Source organism: Siphateles boraxobius, unplaced genomic scaffold (genome assembly GCF_051911475.1).
Source record: "Siphateles boraxobius isolate OS27281-9 unplaced genomic scaffold, OSU_SipBor_1 35, whole genome shotgun sequence".
NCBI lineage: Eukaryota > Metazoa > Chordata > Actinopteri > Cypriniformes > Leuciscidae > Siphateles > Siphateles boraxobius.
This window is the reverse complement of record NW_027508975.1, coordinates 2,515,399-2,533,932: the sequence shown is the minus strand read 5'-3', so window position 1 is coordinate 2,533,932 and position 18,534 is coordinate 2,515,399. Positions and strand designations below refer to the sequence as shown.

Here is an 18,534-nt window from a genome sequence, read left to right as displayed (position 1 = left end):
TTCATATCCGGACGTACTCGTGCATTACGGTCTAGCTTGATAATAGAGCTCGGGATTGATAGAGATTTCCTTATTTGTTTTAATCCCAAATCAAAAGCTCTCATTTTGATTCTGTATGATCTTATTTTTTAAAGATCTTACTTCTTGTTTCATTTATAATGTCCATTTTAATTAGATATGAAAGTAATTCTCTCTCACCTAATACTGTAAATTATACAGTGAACATTCTAACTTGTATACATATATATATATACATTTATATATTTATAGATAGATAGATAGATAGATGCAAAATTTGATGTCTTCAAATATTGTGTAAGCATGTTGCGTAGTTGTGCTTGGAGTCAATAGTTTTTTTTTTGTGATACTGCAATGAAAATTGTGCCGACACAATTTTAGTCCAAGTTGGCACAAAGAAATTATGAACACATGCAAAAAAAAACGAGAGAACCAGCAAAATATTAATATAACAGATTACTTTGTGGTTAGTTTATGCTTTTTCCTGGTTTTTGGTTTCCTGTGAATTTGGTTTGCAGGGGAAAAAGAAAATCTGTAGCTGTAGTTTGCCTTTTTTATTTGCCAAATAATTTTGTCAGATAAATACCATAACCAAGTTTAGTGTTTTGTTTTTCCTTCATATTTTAATTTTTTTTATATATATTTTGATGGTTTAACCAAACTTGTTGGGTCATTAGAAACAATGCACACACATTTATAGTCTAGCTGTTATTATAACAACGTGTAAAAAATTCCAAACTCATAAACACTTCATTTGTAAACTTCCACGAGAGCATATGAAGCTTGTGATTCATTAAAATGACGGGTTCTTTGACAATAGTTTGTGGATCATCAGACCACACTGGTTGTGATGTATGTTTCTGATTCACTGATTACAATCAGTTTTAAAGATTCTTTTCATAAATTGTACAACTATTTTATATCAAATTAAATTCGGACTGCAAACTCAGGTAAAACTTCGTTTGACTTTAGACTAGATTAATAAATTTTGAACGCGTCAAAAGCGTTTCCTGCTTTTCAGCTGTGGAGAAATAAAGACTGATCTAGGAACTGTAGAAACAGATATCATTCAAATAAGGATGGTGATTAATCAGCAAAAAAAAAATCGATATTTTACTTTAAGTATTTACTCCTCGCACACAACTCATTTAACATGCATTTCTTGTTAATCAGATTGTTAACATCGCTGCTTTTGTGTTTACATATATTTGAAGGAGACAAAAATAACTTGAGATGGATCATCATGGCTTTTCATTGTATTCATGATCAACCCGCTGAAAGCTCATTTCCTGTTAATGCTTCATTTCCCAAACTCTTTTGACCTTAACCAATCAAGCGCTGACAAAAAAGCAGGTGTGACATTTTCCGTTCACGTTTTTACCGTAAGAGAAATGTTATATTGCGACGATGAGAGATTTATTGAGCGAGACAGGTGTGTGTGTGTATAGCTATATAAATATCAGTGTGTTTAGAAGAGTCGACAGTAGTTGCATTGTTGACATACTGCCAGATATTCTGACCTTTGACCTTTGGAGATGAATCCATCGCTGATGACGCAAGAGAAAGTGTCATTAGAGAAAGCTGAGAGGGTGAGAGGTGGGTTATTTGCGTGTGTGTGTGTGTGTGTGTGTGTGTGTGTGTGTGTGTGTGTGTGTGTGTGTGTGTGTGTGTGTGTGTGTGTGTTTGTTTCATGTTAAGTAAGACAGAATGCTTTGAAGGGCCTCGGCATTGATTGACTCATACCGGGACATTATGAACAAGTGTATGATGACCCTCTCTTCCCAGCAGGAGCACGTCAGGACATCTCATCCCCACGAGCCCGAGGCAAAGATTCCTGTGCATTCAATATGGCAGAGTTATTTAGACATGTTTATGTAATATAATAGCTCATACTAGAAAGCAGAATATTCATTTAAGGAACAGACTGTTTTACAGTGCCTGAATATTTTTTTCTGGGTAAGGTTTGCAGAATTATTCAGACAGATTGATGAATGTATTTACATAAATTATAACATTGTTTTTGCATTCTTGCTTCTTAATCGAGGGTCTTCAACAGGGGTTCCGATTGAGTAATTTTTTTGTGTAAAAATCCACAGCTAGCTGTGCAATAAATGATTCGCATCGGGTGGTTATTTGCTTCCACGTCGTGCATTATAATCACTTAATGCACAGCTGTCCGTGGATTATTCCTTACGTAAGATTCCAATGTAAGGTGAAGTATACAGGTGTGACTCGTGTACATCAGAGACTGATGAACTGACTGAATACTGGAAGGCTGATGAAGGTTGATACAAAATTAGGCTCTCCTCTACAGAACAAATACATAAATATGGATGTTTCTTTCAAGCTCTCCATCTTTCTGTCTCTCACTCCGTCCTGTGAACTTCACAATACACTCCGTCTCACACAACAGAAACAGACACAACACCCAACCATCAATGAGGGCAGAGAAGGTTGTGCGTGTGTGCGTGCGTGTGTGCGTGCGTGCGTGCGTGCGTGTGTGTGTGTGTGTGTGTGGGTGTGTGTGTGTGTTTGTTAGTTAGAGAGCGAGAACAGGGACCTCTGGGCTGAGATTACAGGTAAAACACTATCGCCAGAGCTGCACACTGATAAATGTGTATTAATTTAATTAAGGACACAGACAGCATCACGTGTTATCAGTCTCACACACTTTCTCAAAACTGTATCTCTAGTTCTCTGAAACGTTAAAGCCATATGGTAGAAAGAAAGTCAATCTGCAGCTGTGAAGTCTAGTTGCGGTATATGCACTCGTGTGTGTGTGTGTGTGTGTGTGTGTGTGTGTGTGTGTGTGTGTGTGTGTGTGTGTGTGTGTGTGTGTGTGTGTCATTCTGAGTGTCGCATAATCTTTTCATCTAACAGGTGCTCCATTGCAGTATTTGGTGGTTCTCTTTGTGTGAGAAATTCACACTTTTATCTGCAGATGAGAATATTAAACAGCTTAGAAGCTATCTTGAAACATGGATATATTAGATACTGAAACATGAATATATTTTCTACATTGAATAAATAATATCCTTAAAAATTTACCATAGAATAATTATTAATAAATAAATAAAAATGTTTCTTAAACTAAAACAAATAAAAAGGTTCTTACTATGTGTGGACTGGAGGATATCCATTTATTATGATTTTACAATTTTACTATTAATTGGCCAAAACCATTACCACATGGGACATTTTTGATTTAGGCAATCTGCCAATATGAATCAGTTGCCATTGTGTCAGACATTATATTTTTGCTTAACGTATAATTTCCTCGCATCTAATTAATGTTGGTGTGGATAGCTTTTTTTTACCGGCTTGGTGCTTGTGTGTGTGTGTGTGTGTGTGTGTGTGTGTGTGTGTGTGTGTGTGTGTGAGAGAGAGAGAGAGAGCGCGCAGCGTGAGTGCCAGGAAGAGGCTGAGCGCACGAGAGCGCGCGCGCGTTTAATTGAGTGTGTTGAGCGCGCGTGGCGTGAGTGAGTCTGTCAGAAACAGAAGATGTTTGACAAGCTCACCGGAGACACAAGCGCTCAATCCTGACGAGTTCAACTGTTTGTTCGGCTCGCGTTACACACAGGTAAGCAAAGTCTGCTGTCTCTCATGCGTTTGCTCTTCATTAGAAATATTTAGAGGCGCGAGATTTTATAGGCTACAGTGGCGTGTTGTCAAGAGTTCTGTGTAACCATAATTTAGTCATCATAACCACAATCATATCACACTGTGAGGGCACTTGTGTCTGATTCATTTTGAAACTAACTTCAGTTTTCTTGACTTCAAACTATTTTGCTGACAAAAAATAAAATCATATAACATTTGAATATATATTTTTGAGCAATTTTTATGACGAATTGTTCTAGTGATATGTAGTCTGGTGTTGGGTTCAGGGTTGTTAAACAAAAGAGCAATGGTCTGGGTCGTTTTTAGAAAGCAGCTGCTCCCCGCGTCGCTCCGTGCGTCAGTGACAGTCTGAGATCCCAAACAGCCGCTCCAAATATAACCCGTGCCAGTCAGACTGAACCAGGAATGCGACGTAGTGGTGGAAACCGAAGCCCATCTCGGCTGATACACCTTCATGCAGACATACAGACAGACAGACAGACAGACAGACAGACAGGCAGACAGATCGGATCTCTGAACACATATCTCTGAGCTCTTCTGCAGAGCGCGTGTCTGTTTGTATGTGCGCACAACTTTACCACATGCTTTTACGCACTATAGCTTCACAATAATTATATGGTAACCAAATAACCATAACGTCAGCAAAAGTGCTATATTAAGATTAAAGCTAGATTAAAACTGAGTTTGCTTAATATTAGCGACGTCTGTCATCAAAAATCAAAGTAGGCCTAACGTTACATTGTTTAATGTAGGACCGTTCATTTAGCCTACTTACTTTTTTCCCATGTTATGGAGGTCAATAGGATCCATCAACTGTTAGGTTACTGACATTATTCAAATTTTTATCTTTTGGGAAATAAATTCATAATGTTTGGAGTGAGTAAATTATGACAAATTTTCATTTTTGGCTGAATCTCTTTAAGCAGTATTAAAGCCTAGTTTAATTGTGAATGTTGCTCACAACAGTTCTGAAAATGAGTAACATTAGTAGGCTAGTAAATATCGAGTTACTATTGATACACACTACGAGTTATTATATTTTTTCTCCACCGAACCAAAGGGGAAAATAATTGCACAAAAAGCCAAAGCATCGGTTTGATTGTCGCCAAGCAAAAAAACAGACTAAAAGTCGGAATGGAGCTTTGTATAAGAGTGGAGTGGAGTGATTTCCCTGCTCTACTCAAAGCGTTCTGTAATTACACCGTTCGAGATCCAGGCCGGGGTTTGTATTTCCCGCTCTGCAAACAAGAAAGAAAACCGCTCCGAACAATCCTTTATTATTAATAAAATAACTTTAGATGAAATTCCTAGATATTTTTTGATTATCATATACACCACATTACGATAACATCATAAAAAAATAAATATAAAATAAATATAGAACACCATATTTACTTTAGTATGCTAACTATATAGAATGCTAACTATATCTATTATGATGGTTTTGCAGAAACTATGTAGGCCTACATTTATGTAAGGGTTAGTCAGTGGCCAAAAACCCTGAGCAATGTGCTGCTGTTCATCAGATCTCTGTCATACAATTATTTTACATCCACGTTCGAAGCCACCTGTTAGCTAACCCAGAAAACACCTGATGAAGTGATAGAGTCTGTGTGTGTGGAGGCGTATGGCTTAACACTAGTGAAAGTGAGTCAGTGACTCAGTGGTCAGACATGAAGACGAGTTCAAACATGATGAGAGTGATGACATTAGAGTGAAGGATGCAGTCTTTCTAAACAGTGTGTGTGTGTGTGTGTGTGTGTGTGTGTGTGTGTGTGTGTGTGTGTGTGTGTGTGTGTGTGTGTGTGTGTGTGTGTGTGTGTGTGTGTGTGTGTGTGTGTGTGTGCTTTCCATTCAAGGAGTCTTCATTCTAGGAATGTAATTTACAGCACCTGCCACTGCTATGAAAAGAGCTGCATGAAATGCATGTACAGTCCATGCAGATCTCTTACACGCATAGGTATTTTTATCCAAATCAGCATTGCTGGAGAGCTTCTCAACTGGTTTTGCTTCAAGATTTTACATTATAAAATAAGTACCAGAATCTGTTATCATGCAAAAAATAAACTAAAATATCCTTAAAATCAATTATAAATGTATTAAGAATACTTTGATCTGCATAGGCCTAAAACTGGTAACATGACAGAAAGAACCGGAAAACTGACTTTTTAATTTACTTGGGTTTTATTGGTTGAGCACTTTTTTAAATGATTATTCTCTTGAATTTTAACATTTCAGCTATTAATTTGCCACATCACTCATTGTGGTTGCACAAACCATGCTTATCCTTGTTAAAAATGAATATTTCTTTTCACCCTAATGTATTATTTTTCATCATTTCTGTAGATGTTACACAGTCTGTCTGTGTTGGCATGTCTAATTAATCTAGCTTTCTAGCAAATGACATATGAATATATACCAAAATATTGTGTGATTGGAAGAACAGCATTTGACATCAACAACAAAACACATGGGAATCATTTTCTTCTTTTTTTCAAGTCTATTTATTTTGCTGTCCTGACTGTGTACAACTATGTGTTTAGTTTCATTTCATTTTAACTTGAGCCCAGGTAAATCAGTTTATGACCTGAATGAAAAATAATATTGATACTTGGTTGAAAGCTTAATTAATCCCCTATTTGAGCTTATACGACTCTGATAGAGTATTTTGTATAGAGTATTAGTATAGAGTCAGCCGAGTATTTTGTATGTAAAAAAATATATATACCTGGCATAGTGCTCAGAATAAATAAGATCTGACTCGATCTGAGAAGGATTTTTGTTCTGAGATGTTTTTTTCTCTTCTTTACTAAATAAGATTCTAGCCATCTGTTCTGGCAAGAGAAGAGGAAAAAAAAGAGAGAAAAATAAAAGAAGGCTTCTTGTCTCTGTATTAGTTGTCTTGGATAGTCATGGGGAATATGGTGGCCAATAACTGATATGACTTTTGAATCTGCAAACTTCAAGATGTCCGAAACAGGAGAATCTGAAACTCTCCCAGAATGCACTATGGAGGAGACTCCACCTCCATGTTGTACCACAGATACTGAGGATTGTCATAAATCCTGCCAGGTGATAATCCAGATCCAACACCTTTATTCATTTACTCTTTAGCTTCTTCCTTGTTTAATTTCCTCCTATCCTTTTCCTTTAATCATGTTTTTTTCTTTTTTTTCTTTCTTTAAGCAGCCAAAATCAGATGGACAACTTAAAAAGAAACTGAAGGTAGGATTGCAATTGAAACTAATTATTGAAACACCCTTCCTGTAGAGCGTTCAGTTCATGTATGAATTTATTCACCTTTCAAGCTTCCCAGACGTTTATGTGGGATTGATGGGTTTATACTCAGCAGAATATTGCTTTTTGAATCATTCTCTTTAGTGTGTAAATGGCATTTGCTGCTGACTGTTCAACCTCAGCGGTCACGTGTCTCAGTCAAAATACCATTAAACATTGCATTCACTCCCTATAGTTACCCAACTTCATAAAGCAAATCACATCAGCAGCTCTCAGTCATCCGGGAGCAGGTTCAAATAGTGTAAAAATAGCATATTTACACTTTTCACCCTGTAGTGTTGATCAAATGATCAAGAAATACAATCACGAGAGCATCACTGCCTTTCTGCTGCATTTGCTAAATGAAAATAGTGTCGTATTTAAAATAATATCTATACATAATATAAAAGTCAGAAATCTTTTCTCCGCCTATATGAATATAGAAATATAGAAATTGGGCAAATTAAAGCTGGAATTGGCTATTTATATACGTTGCATTTAAGATTTAATTTATATTCTGCATTACGTCATATTGTAAAATATACGAAATAAAAAACAATAACTGTAACCCAGCTAACAAAAACATGTTCTAAGAACACTGTGAAAAAATTACATGATCAGTAAGTTATGATAACATATGTTTTTATATTGCTTTAACTTTTGCTAAAATTTTCTACAAAGATTCAACAAATTTTTTAAGTAGGGTTGATATAATTTAAGTTGAAATGACTTGGTTCCAAGTTGATTTTACTTTTTAAAAAAAATGAAGGCAGCAACTTTTTTTTTTACAGTGATTGTTTTGATAACATTCTCATATGGACATGAATATTCTCTGGACGTTCACGACAATTTTTTTTAGAATGTTTTTAAAATGCTTTTTCTTGGTTATGTGATCGTTAAGGGAACATTCCATTTTATCATTTTGCAAACATTGTGTTACTTTTGAATGTTCTGAATCAAGTAGAAACATTTAAAAAGTATTAGATGGACGTCCAACTTTTGTGCTAGCGTTTCAGTGAATGTGTTCATAACTTTGAATGCACATTCTATTAATGTTACTGGAGGAACGTTTGCTCATAACATTAAGAATGTTAAGTTCTGAGAACGTTCCCTGTAAGCTGGGAAACAATCCGAAATATAAAAAAAAATCAGGTTAATAGTTTAAAAAGCAACAACCATAAAAAGACAATATAAAAAAATATCTCCACATCCTATTGTGTTCAGTATATATTATGGTTGAAATAACAAATGCAGCAATGATGTGCATTGAGAACAGTCTTCTGTAGTAAAAATGTTTATTTTCCTTTGTGATGTGGGGTTATTGAATGAATATGTGTGTGTTACAGGCCAAAGGGAAGTTAGTTCGGAGCACAGCTGTATGTGAGGAGTCTTTATCCACTGAGGAGAACAGCAAGGTAAGAATCATTCTTATCGTCTCTTTCTTTTCTCTCTATAACCTAAAAACACGTTTACAATCTTACATCCACCATTAAAGTTAAATTTGATAGTCTGATGGATGGGACATGTGTAAGTGAATCAAGACTGTTGCCACTGCTCTCGTTAGTGTTCCAAGAATAAGAGGTTTTTAATGGTATATTGCATTTGGTCTCCTAATCCATTACATCCTTGAAATGAATGATAGAGTTTGTGAAGGAACTCTGTTCTGTCTGGTCTTAGGAAAACGAGAGCAAGACGGCTGTATCTAGTGACCATGATGACAGTCCTGAGTGCAATGAGGAGGAGGAAGAGGAGAAGAGCATCACATCTAAAAAAACAACTTTATCCAAAGGTAATTGACCTAGCGTGTGTATTTGTGTATCATGCAATCATGAAGTATGTGCACATAAAATGAAAACATATTTCATCTAGATCTGTGAAAAAGAATGCATCAATTTCTGCAAGTATCAATGCAGGATCTATTTATTTGTTTATTTATTTTTAAACCTTCAGAGTGAAATGGACTTTTTATTGATTCTGAATTAATTTGAGGATATATCGTTCAAAAGTTTGGGGTCGGTAAGATTCGTTTATGTTTTTGAAAGATGTATTTTATTCTCACCAAGGATACATTATTTATTCTATTAAAAAACGTAATATTGTGAAATATTTTTACAATTTAAAATAACTGTTTTAATATATTTTAAAATGTAATTTATTCCTGTGATCAAAGCTCAGTAGTCCAGTCTTCAGTGTCACCTGATCCTTCAGAAATCATCTTAATATGTTGATTTGCTGCTTAAGAAACATTTATGATTATTATCAATGTCTAAATATTTTTGTGGAAGCCGTGAAACATTTTTAAGGATTCTTTGATGCATTGAGAGTTCAAAATACCCGCATTTATTTGACATGGAAATCGGTTGTAACATTATAAATCTCTCTACTCTCACTTTTGATCAATTTAATTGCATCCTTGTTAAATAAAAGTATTTATTTCTTTAAAAGAAAAACTCCCTGCCTCAAACCTTTGAATTTTTCTCTATGTCCCTTTTTAAGATTTTAATGTTATTTGCTATTAACTAACGAATTGCAGAAAATGCTGATTAATTTATGTTCAATCGATTCAAAGTCCTAATTTTTCAGACATACTTCCAATCCCTTGCATATCTAAGATGTAATTGCATGCATATGTGTGTGTTTTAGAGCCCAGTCTGGAGTATACCGACTCCACCGGCATTGATCTGGAGGAGTTTTTAATCACTACTTTAAAGAGCAGTCCCAGGTGTGTAAAAGATTGAAAATATCCCTTCATTCTCCTCCTTCCATTCGTGCTGAATCTGTTTATTTTTGGCTTGCAGGGACCGACTGATGCTCTTAAAGCTCGAGCAGGACATGACTGACTTTATGACAGACAACAGGTACCGTCCCATGTCTTTCATGGTTTAGGGATAGACACATTTGTAATGTGATATAATGTGTCTCTCTCTTTCTCTCTCTCTCTGCAGTTCCTATAAAAAGTTCCCTCAGATGTCCTCGTATCACAGGATGCTTGTTCACAGGGTCGCAGCTTATTTCGGTCTGGAACACAATGTGGATCACAGTGGAAAAGCGGTTATCATCAACAAAACCTGCAATTCCAGGATGTACGTGTCTGTTATATATGTGCATTTATGAAGGAATGGATGTGGGTATAACGTAATGTTTTTCAGACCAGAACATCGGTTTTCTGAACATGTTCAGGAGGAGAAGACGGAGGAAAGAAGATCAATACTGAAGAGAGACACCAGTCAGGAGAAAGAAGACAGTCAGGTTTGGACAAACGCACACTTCACTGATCACTGACGTGTGTGTGAAGAGCTAACAATGGCTCCTCTATTAGCTGTGATGTTTGTGGCTGGTTAACTCTCGTCTGCACGTCTGCTGTTGTGTTTTATAGCTGAGGGTTTCATCTCTCAAAGATCAGATGAGAAGCAAGTCAATAGAGGAGAGAGAGGAGGAGTACCAGAGAGTCCGGGAACGCATATTCTCACAGGACGTAAGAAAACACTGAACATGCACACATAGTAGTACACAAATCCTTTTATTTCCAAGTTATTTCACCTTTAAAACTCCTCTTGGGCCACATCAGTCATGAAATTACAGCTACTATCTCTTTGAATGGGGAAACATCAAATTCTCCAATGCTGTTTACCAGGCTTACGATTAAATTTCATATTGGAAATCACAAATGAACAACTGTCTCATAAATGTTGTTTATGAGACAGCTCAAATCATAGCAAAAATCTGCCTTTTTTTGCACATGTGCGTCTCAGTTGCTGTAGTGACTTAGTATAGTTTACCAATCATTGATTAGTGATTGAACCATATTGAGCGTTACACTTTCTTCCAATCATAGTAATATGAGTGCACCGTTTGTATATCTAAAGTCTTTGGTAGTACATTAAAGTTTGGCTCTTTTATTTTTCAGTCCGCTGGTCTTTCGCAGAGTGTTTATATTGAGACCAGGTAAACCTCTCTTAATATTTAATATTAAGAATATGTATGAAATGTTGCATTTAAATACATGTACAGTAAATATAATATTATTTAAATATTAAATGACTGCTCTTCAAAACAAAGTAATCAGTATTTTGTAAACCATGTAACTGGTTTAAATTTAAATATACATTTTTATCAATATTATTATTATAAATTAATGGGCTGCACTTCAAGTATTGTCTTCTTTTATTTATGTTTAATATCTGTTTTTAGAGGTCTAGATGACAGCAGTATCCTCACTGAGACCCAGAGAAGACGCCAGCTCTTTAGGTGAGAAATGATTTCTCTCCATAATCCGACCTCTAAAGATACGCTCGAGGAAAGAAAGATTGTTCTCTGATTGGCTTAAAAGCCTGCTCCACTTAAATACTGTGAAACACACAGGTGTTATTTTACTTATGTTAGAAACTATTTATGTGGTAATGTTGTTGTCTGTGCAAAGTTACAAACATAGTCCCTATAGTGGGAGTTATTCTCTATATCAGTGTCACTGTTTCTGAACTCCCTGAAACGCCTCTATTGTAGTCTTGAGTTTCTTCCAGGAACAAACACGTCACAATATTCCTCATTTAAATAATCCATATGCAGAATAAAGGGGCGGGGCCTGGTTGAGTTAGTAATGTGTTGAAACTAGCGGTTATGGTAAGGGGCGGGACATTTCCTAAACGCACTCGAAGCAGTTGACCAATCACAACACACTGATTCAGTCGACCAATCAGAGCACAGTGTGCTTTTCAGAAGGAGGAGCTTCATAGAGACAGGAACTAAACAGAGTGTTACTGACAGACTGGGGCCCTGTCCCAAATGGCACACTCCGGACTTGTGGACTTCCTCAGAGTCCACACTTCGGTGACGTCATGTAGTGCAGACCTATAGGGCCCTTAGCGCGAGTCCGCGAGGGCACATTGAGAGGTATTTTTGGGACAGACTCGATCGTCACGCCGGAAACAGGAAGAAGGTCTCAGCTCAGACGTCGAAGCTGTATAAACTTAAAGGTCATCTCATCAGTCCCTTTATTAGAAAAATATCACAAATATCATTAAAAAAAATACAGTCTTTAGCATCGAGAACAGGATTTATTTTATTTTCCCAAATCTTATGTCCATGTGAACTACACAGCCTGCTTTTACAGTTCTATAATTGTATATGCCACCTGGGCATTAGAATAGATGTCATGGTTATGTAAATGATCAATACAGTTGTTGTACATAATACATAATGTTCAATTTTAACACAAAATTAAAATGTAAATGAGTTTAAGAAAAATGTATAGGTTTCAATATTCATACTACGTTTATATGACTCAGTAAAGCCATGACATTCGGTTCTATTTATGTAATGAATCATAATGCGATCGTATTATTTAACACGCTATTATTATGTTTGAGATATCAACCACTGGTCGATAATGTTTGTATAAACTGTAAGTAACAACTGGTCAAATGTAGCCTACGCCTATATCATAAAGCCATGTTTACAGTCCGTGAGCGCAATCTCCTCCCATCCGTTTTCTGATTGGCATTTCGCAAGGATTCCTGGGTACCGTAGTTAAAGTGCGTGGAGCCTGCATCTATGCGGGCTTCGCGGAAGACCGCTTCAAGGGTACAAAGGGGGCGCTGCTGAGCACACTTCAGAGCGTTAAAATGCTAAATGGGACGGCCTACGGACTTGTAGACACGGCGAGCACCCGCAATTTAAGTCCACGAGACCGAAAGTCCGCATGAAGTGCGCCATTTGGGACAGGGCCTGGGAAGAGAGGAGCTGCAACAATAGAGAATATGTATAAAAAAGAAGAAGTTTTTTTAACATTTAAGCATAACAGCCTATTTCAGTAGAGCCCAAAAACAAATCAAGGGCTTTAATAGGTCCTCTTTAATGCTTTTAACTTAATCTTAAATTGAGAAAATGTAACTCAAACTTCTTTCAACCACTGATTATGAGGGATGTTGAGTTGTGCAGGGGTAACCGGGACGGGTCGGGTCGGCTGTCCGGCAGCAGACAGAGCAGTTTTGAGCTGGACTCGCACTGGAGTGACCCTCGACCCTGGAGCAGCACAGATTCAGACAGCTCAACATGGACCTCTAAATCTCGTTCAGACAGCAGCTCCAAACTCTGCAAACCAGGTGCAAAAATAACACTGACCATTAGTTAACATGAACTAACAAGGAAAAATACTATAGGATTTATAGGATCAAAACTTGTATCTGTAAAATTAGCTAATAATGCACTGTGACCTATCATGAATAATTTTCATTAACTAACATTAATAAATGCTATAAAAATATAATGCTCATTGTTAATTAATGCTAACAAATGAGACTTTTATTATTAGATTAGCATTGAAAGATTCTATGTAAAAAATCACACAGAATGTCTTAATTACAGTATTATTCAGCATCATTTGAGATGATCCAAAAAGCATCCTGTGCTGTACAGTCACATGATCAATGTCACACATTTCTTTATTTGATTAGTGGGCTAGAAATAGTGCAGAATCCCTCATAATGTTTCTGATCTGCTGTTGTTTCTGTGTGATCAATCCTACAGTGTCTGAGTCATCGCTATCATACGCTCCACCCAACAACAGCCCTGCTTACATCCTCGTGCCTGCTGAGTCATCCATACCTCCTGGGAGCATCTTACTGAACCCACATACAGGTACACACACACACACACACACACACAGTCTGGTTCGCTATCTTTGTGAGGACTCTCCATAGACGTAATGGTGTTTATCCTGTCCAAACTGTATATTATGTCCCCTTACACTAACCTGACCGCTAAACCTAGCGTTCACACACAACTTTCTGCATTTTTACATTTTCAAAAAATCTCATTCTGTGTGATTTATAGGTTTGTGTACCTCAATTTAGGGTTCCCAGACTCCCGACAGGTGCCATGAGTCACTATGAGTCTGTATGCATTCAGGTTTAAGTCCCCACCGGGATAGAAAAACATACACACATAAATATAATATATATATACACACTAGTGATGCACGGGTCATCTCATAACCTGTCTCGGACCCCGCGGGTAACCTTTATTTGCGGGGTGGGTTGGGGCGGGTCATTAAAAAAAAAATTTTATGTTGTATGCAATTTCCAGCCTATATTAAATATTTGGGAATATCTATTTTCATATTTTATTAGGTTCTTTGATAAGGTTACAATACAAAGGCCGTAGCAACGTAACTTGCGTGATATCCCCAAACCTTTGGCGTCACGTGACACGTCACGAAAGCGGCGCGCCAAGCAGCTCCCACATTCATGCTCATATTCATAATCGTCTGTTGTTGCTAGTTTACAGGGCGATGTTTCCAAGCATTTCCAGGCTGAAATAAAGGCTGTTTTCATTTACATTACAATGCCTAGTATGTCTTTTTAATGGTCGCGGGTGCGGGGCGGGTTGTAAAAATAGATACAGTGGTGCGGGGTGGGCTGGGTTGGCCAAATAATTTCATAAAAGTAAAAGTAGAAGCTGACTCATTGGTTCACACTGACTGTAAGCCTACACACAAAATAATCTCTTTCATCCAACAATGAATATGTCCTTTAGGGCAGCCATTTCTGAATCCTGATGGAACTCCAGCTGTTTACAACCCACCAGTAAATCACCAGCTTAACCCAGTGCAGTCACAAGCCCCGCCCCCTCCACCTCAGCAGCAGCCAATAGCAAGCCATGGTACCCCACAGGTTAGTGAAACATATAATGGAAAGTACTGCTGCACAATATATTGGTACTTCAACTTCTTCAACTTTTATTTATTTATATAGCACAGGAGTCTCCAACACGTCGCTCGCGAGCTACCAGTAGCTCGTGGCCTGATTGGAGGTAACTCGTCTTTTGCGCGCTCAAGTTCGGTATTTCAAATGTAGGAAGCTCATAATTGAAGCAACACACTCATTTTTTCCAGGCACAGCGAGATGAAAAAATCCATTAAAACTTTGTCGTTGTGGAGAGCGCAGTGCATGGTTGCATAGCAACGACAGACGCCACGGGAAAATCGGACCAAATTTTACTATTAATAATAATAATAAAAGATAAGCTAATGTGCATTGTAAACGTCACTAATTTATCTTTTTTGACTCATACTTTTTATAAAAATATAAAGATTTAAAGGCTGAAATATGCGAGGTATCTTTTTTTGGTCAAAACTTTATTTGAACTTATACATAGATAACATGTCGCAAGACACTCCTTTAAAATCTGGCCATCATTTTTAATGTTGTTATTGTAATGTTTATTTAAACAAAAAGTGCATATTAATGCTAATTATATTTGTTATTTGCTGGTTTTCGACATAAAACTTGTCGAATTGATTTTATTGTGTAGTATTAGTACTTTTTGAACAGGATTCTGTGATAACCGTGATCATTTTGGTCACTATAATCATGAAATTAAATTTTCTTGCCATTTCATCTCTAGTTAAGATGCACTATAAAATCAACTATAATTATGTGTTTTTACAGTATAATATGCAAAATAATATTTTTCTATAAAAAAATTAATCTCTGATTCTCTTCTTTTCTCTGACATTTAAGGACATATATAGGCCTACAAAAACTAGTTTAGGTCTAAAACAGTTTAGATAGTTGTTAATATAAGAGTTATGAGACATTATTATGAGTTATGAGAGAAATAAAACTTGATAAAAATAAGTTATAACTACAATGTACAATACCCTTAACTAAAAGCTAAGTTAAAAAGATACGTTTTTAACTGAGACTTAAACATTTCTATTGTTTGAGCTAGCCGGATATGAAGGGGAAGACTGATACACAACTTGGGAAACACAACTGAAAAAACTTTGACTTCTTTTTAGAATAAGGGACAGTCAGCAAAAGTTGGTCCGTTGATCTTAATGTCCTACTCGGTATGTAAGATCCTAAAAGGTCAACAATGTAGTTTGGGGACATGTTATGCAATGCTTTAAAAACCATTAATAAAGTCTTATAATGGATCCTGTACTCTCCTGTACCGGTAGTGAATGATGAACGTCCATTTCTCATGCTGTACATTATAATGTTCTGGGACTGTAACAGAAACATCCTATCTTAGAATCCTATCATGTACTGCATGTTTAGTAACCATAGGAATTTAAAAAAAAAATCTTAAGTATTGAATTAAGATAGGAAGTTTCTGTAATACAGTCCCAGAGAAAATTTTCCTTATATAAAATCAAACAAAATCCACAACTGTCCTCTAATTTCTGATTTAGGTTCAGTACTCCTCGGTGACCTACCTTCCACCTCAGCAGTTAAACGCTTCTACCTCTCAGCAACACCCAATAGAACAGACTGTAAGTGATATATATACTATGATATATATATATATATATAACAGTACATGACAAACTTATATTTTGCTTCCTAGAGGGAAGACATTAGCGCTAAGTTTGGTCACATGACCTTGAGTCACCAGTCATCAGGGGATCTTCCAGATATGTCCTCATTCTATTTGCAAGGAGCTCCGCCCACACACAGCTATGCTCCGCCCACTCATAGCTGTGCTCCGCCCACACACAGCTATGCTCCGCCCACACACAGCTATGCCCCACCTCACCATTCAGACAGTTACGTGAGTCCTGGAATGACACTGGCTCCTCCCACAGCACCGCCCCTTCCCACAGCCCCGCCCCCTCAAACTCAGCAGAGCAACCAGGTACTTCTACATCAATGAGTCATGAGATACGGTGTAATGTCATACTGTATGTCTAATTATGAGTCAATTCTGGTGTGCCCTCTTAGGTTTCAGTGTACTGTTACCCTGTTCAGTGTCCCAGTGCATCTCAACAGTACTCAGCGGCCAGTTACAGCACACAAACAGGTACACATGAAACCCTCTACGTCACTTACACTGAGTGTCAGTAGTAGGAGAGGGGGCCGTTACACTGTAAGAGATGGTGTCACTGGTCTCACAGTGAACCGGTCTCTTTTCCTGCTATTCATATCAGCTCTCATATGAGATATAGACGTTCAAGTCTCTTTGTTGTGTATACATGCATATATATATATATATTTACTCTTTGTGTTTGCTGTCATATTGAGTCTGCGATATCTATACACTAAATAAAATCTCACACATATTTGTCAACATTTCTCTCAACAGGATACCCGCCTGTGATATCTAACCAACAAGGTTGCCCAGGCATGATGGGAAATCAGATTCTACCGCAAACACAGCAAAGCATTATGGGACATTACCCATCCATGTCCTCCTATCAGGTACTGATGCAAATAAACAAACTACAGAAAACTTAGTTTGGAATTCCAGTCCATGCACATTTTATTAATAGGTTAATATATATCAAATTTAATTTTTATTATAATTTTTTTTGTCATATTTAAATCAATATTAATATGAAATGTTATTATAATCATTATACATACAGTACTCACACACGTGTGTGTGTGTGTGTGTGTGTCTGTATATATATATATATATATATATATATATATATATATATATATATATACACATACATTTAAAAAAATGCATTTATTATTTATAGGTAATAAATATATATATATATATATATATATATATATATATATATATATATGTATATATATATATATATTCTATATAAATATATTCTCAATATCATTGTATTTAAATATCTCTAATAATATATTAATTTAATATTAAATTAATAAAAATCTATTAATTTTATAATATTACATTCTAAAAATGTTAATAGAATTAATATAAAATAAAATAATATACAAACATATCAAATATACAAATATATAATTATAAATATGAATATATTAATAAATAAATATTAAATTAATATATTATAATAATTACAAATTCTAAAAATGTATCTATATACAGTGTATATATATATATATATATATATATATATATATATATATAATGGAAATATTAAAATAATTATTTTTACTAATATGTATGTCCATGTGTTTCGTGTCTCCTAACAAGGTCCCTCAGCAGCCACAGTCGTATCCCTCTGCAGTGCTGGTGTCAGGACCGGCTGGGCAGAGCCAGTGTTTGGCTCCTCCTGCTGGACTGCAGATGTACTGCAACTCTTCTCCCCCTCCACCACTCAGTGTGATGGGTCTCTCCTTCCAGCCCAGCAGCTGCAAAAACGGCTGTAACCTTAATCAGAACCAATGCTGGTACTAAAGGACACTATATACCCACAAAAAGTGTTGCTATAAACTCATATGCATATTCAGTGTTTGTAGCTACACATAATGTTCTGTACAGCCTGTAGCACTCGAGTCTGATCGCATCCTTCTGATTCTGCCTTTTCTACTTTGTCAGAATCTTGTTTTGAATTTTACTTTACATGGAGATTGATAACGTCATGTATAAATTGCTGTTAGAGCATAATTTATACTAAATATACTATTTATATTATGTTTTCGCTTAATATCCATAAAATGTTATATTTGAATAGTATATGATACTATATTTATCTTGTTTATAGAGGGGCTATATTACATGAGTGAGGAATGAAACTAGATTCTACAAAGTTTGTCAGTGTAGAACCTTTTAAAATAATGTTTTGTTGTTTGTTTTACAGAATTTTATTTGGATGTAATATTTGACCTGGACAATATCTAAGTGTCATTTCTTAAATATATGGCCTTTTAATTGGTAAAGTGTTTACTT

General features: G+C 36.2%; 2 protein-coding genes across 7 annotated transcripts in view; one reads left to right on the top strand and one right to left on the bottom strand.

The window, feature by feature from the left end:
- The first annotated feature begins 3,374 nt into the window (after window positions 1–3,374).
- On the top strand, window positions 3,375–18,524 carry arpp21 (cAMP-regulated phosphoprotein, 21). Of its 6 annotated transcripts, none has more exons than XM_077195812.1 (20): window positions 3,375–3,598; window positions 6,537–6,711; window positions 6,829–6,864; window positions 8,262–8,330; window positions 8,593–8,704; window positions 9,559–9,637; window positions 9,714–9,773; window positions 9,861–9,998; window positions 10,065–10,164; window positions 10,292–10,390; window positions 10,823–10,860; window positions 11,107–11,163; window positions 12,853–13,016; window positions 13,441–13,551; window positions 14,449–14,585; window positions 16,112–16,192; window positions 16,267–16,554; window positions 16,641–16,719; window positions 17,002–17,117; window positions 17,839–18,524. In XM_077195812.1, the coding sequence occupies exons 2-20, from the start codon at window positions 6,580–6,582 to the stop codon at window positions 18,040–18,042; spliced, it is 2,100 nt and encodes a 699-aa protein (XP_077051927.1). In that variant the 5' UTR covers window positions 3,375–3,598; window positions 6,537–6,579; the 3' UTR covers window positions 18,043–18,524. The 6 variants fall into 6 exon arrangements, with proteins under 6 accessions (XP_077051927.1, XP_077051929.1, XP_077051928.1 ...); XM_077195814.1 differs by having other exon boundaries at window positions 3,379–3,598; window positions 6,607–6,711; XM_077195813.1 differs by having other exon boundaries at window positions 3,397–3,598; window positions 6,607–6,711; window positions 6,826–6,864.
- ppt1 (palmitoyl-protein thioesterase 1 (ceroid-lipofuscinosis, neuronal 1, infantile)) overlaps window positions 9,974–18,534 on the bottom strand; it is a 356,601-nt gene continuing 348,040 nt past the window's right edge. Inside the window, exon 11 of the transcript XR_013190413.1 lies at window positions 9,974–9,983. The gene's annotated coding sequence lies outside the window, so the exon portion shown is untranslated. The remainder of the gene's footprint in view (window positions 9,984–18,534) is intronic.

What these genes read in the sequence shown, in the direction of transcription:
- arpp21 (XM_077195809.1), top strand. Translation starts at nt 6,580, where the DNA reads ATGACTTTTGAATCTGCAAACTTCAAGATGTCCGAAACAGGAGAATCT. An exon ending in AGTGTTTATATTGAGACCAG is followed by an intron (nt 10,861 to 11,106) that starts GTAAACCTCTCT and finishes ATCTGTTTTTAG; the next exon opens with AGGTCTAGATGACAGCAGTA. An exon ending in CTCCAAACTCTGCAAACCAG is followed by an intron (nt 13,017 to 13,440) that starts GTGCAAAAATAA and finishes TCAATCCTACAG; the next exon opens with TGTCTGAGTCATCGCTATCA.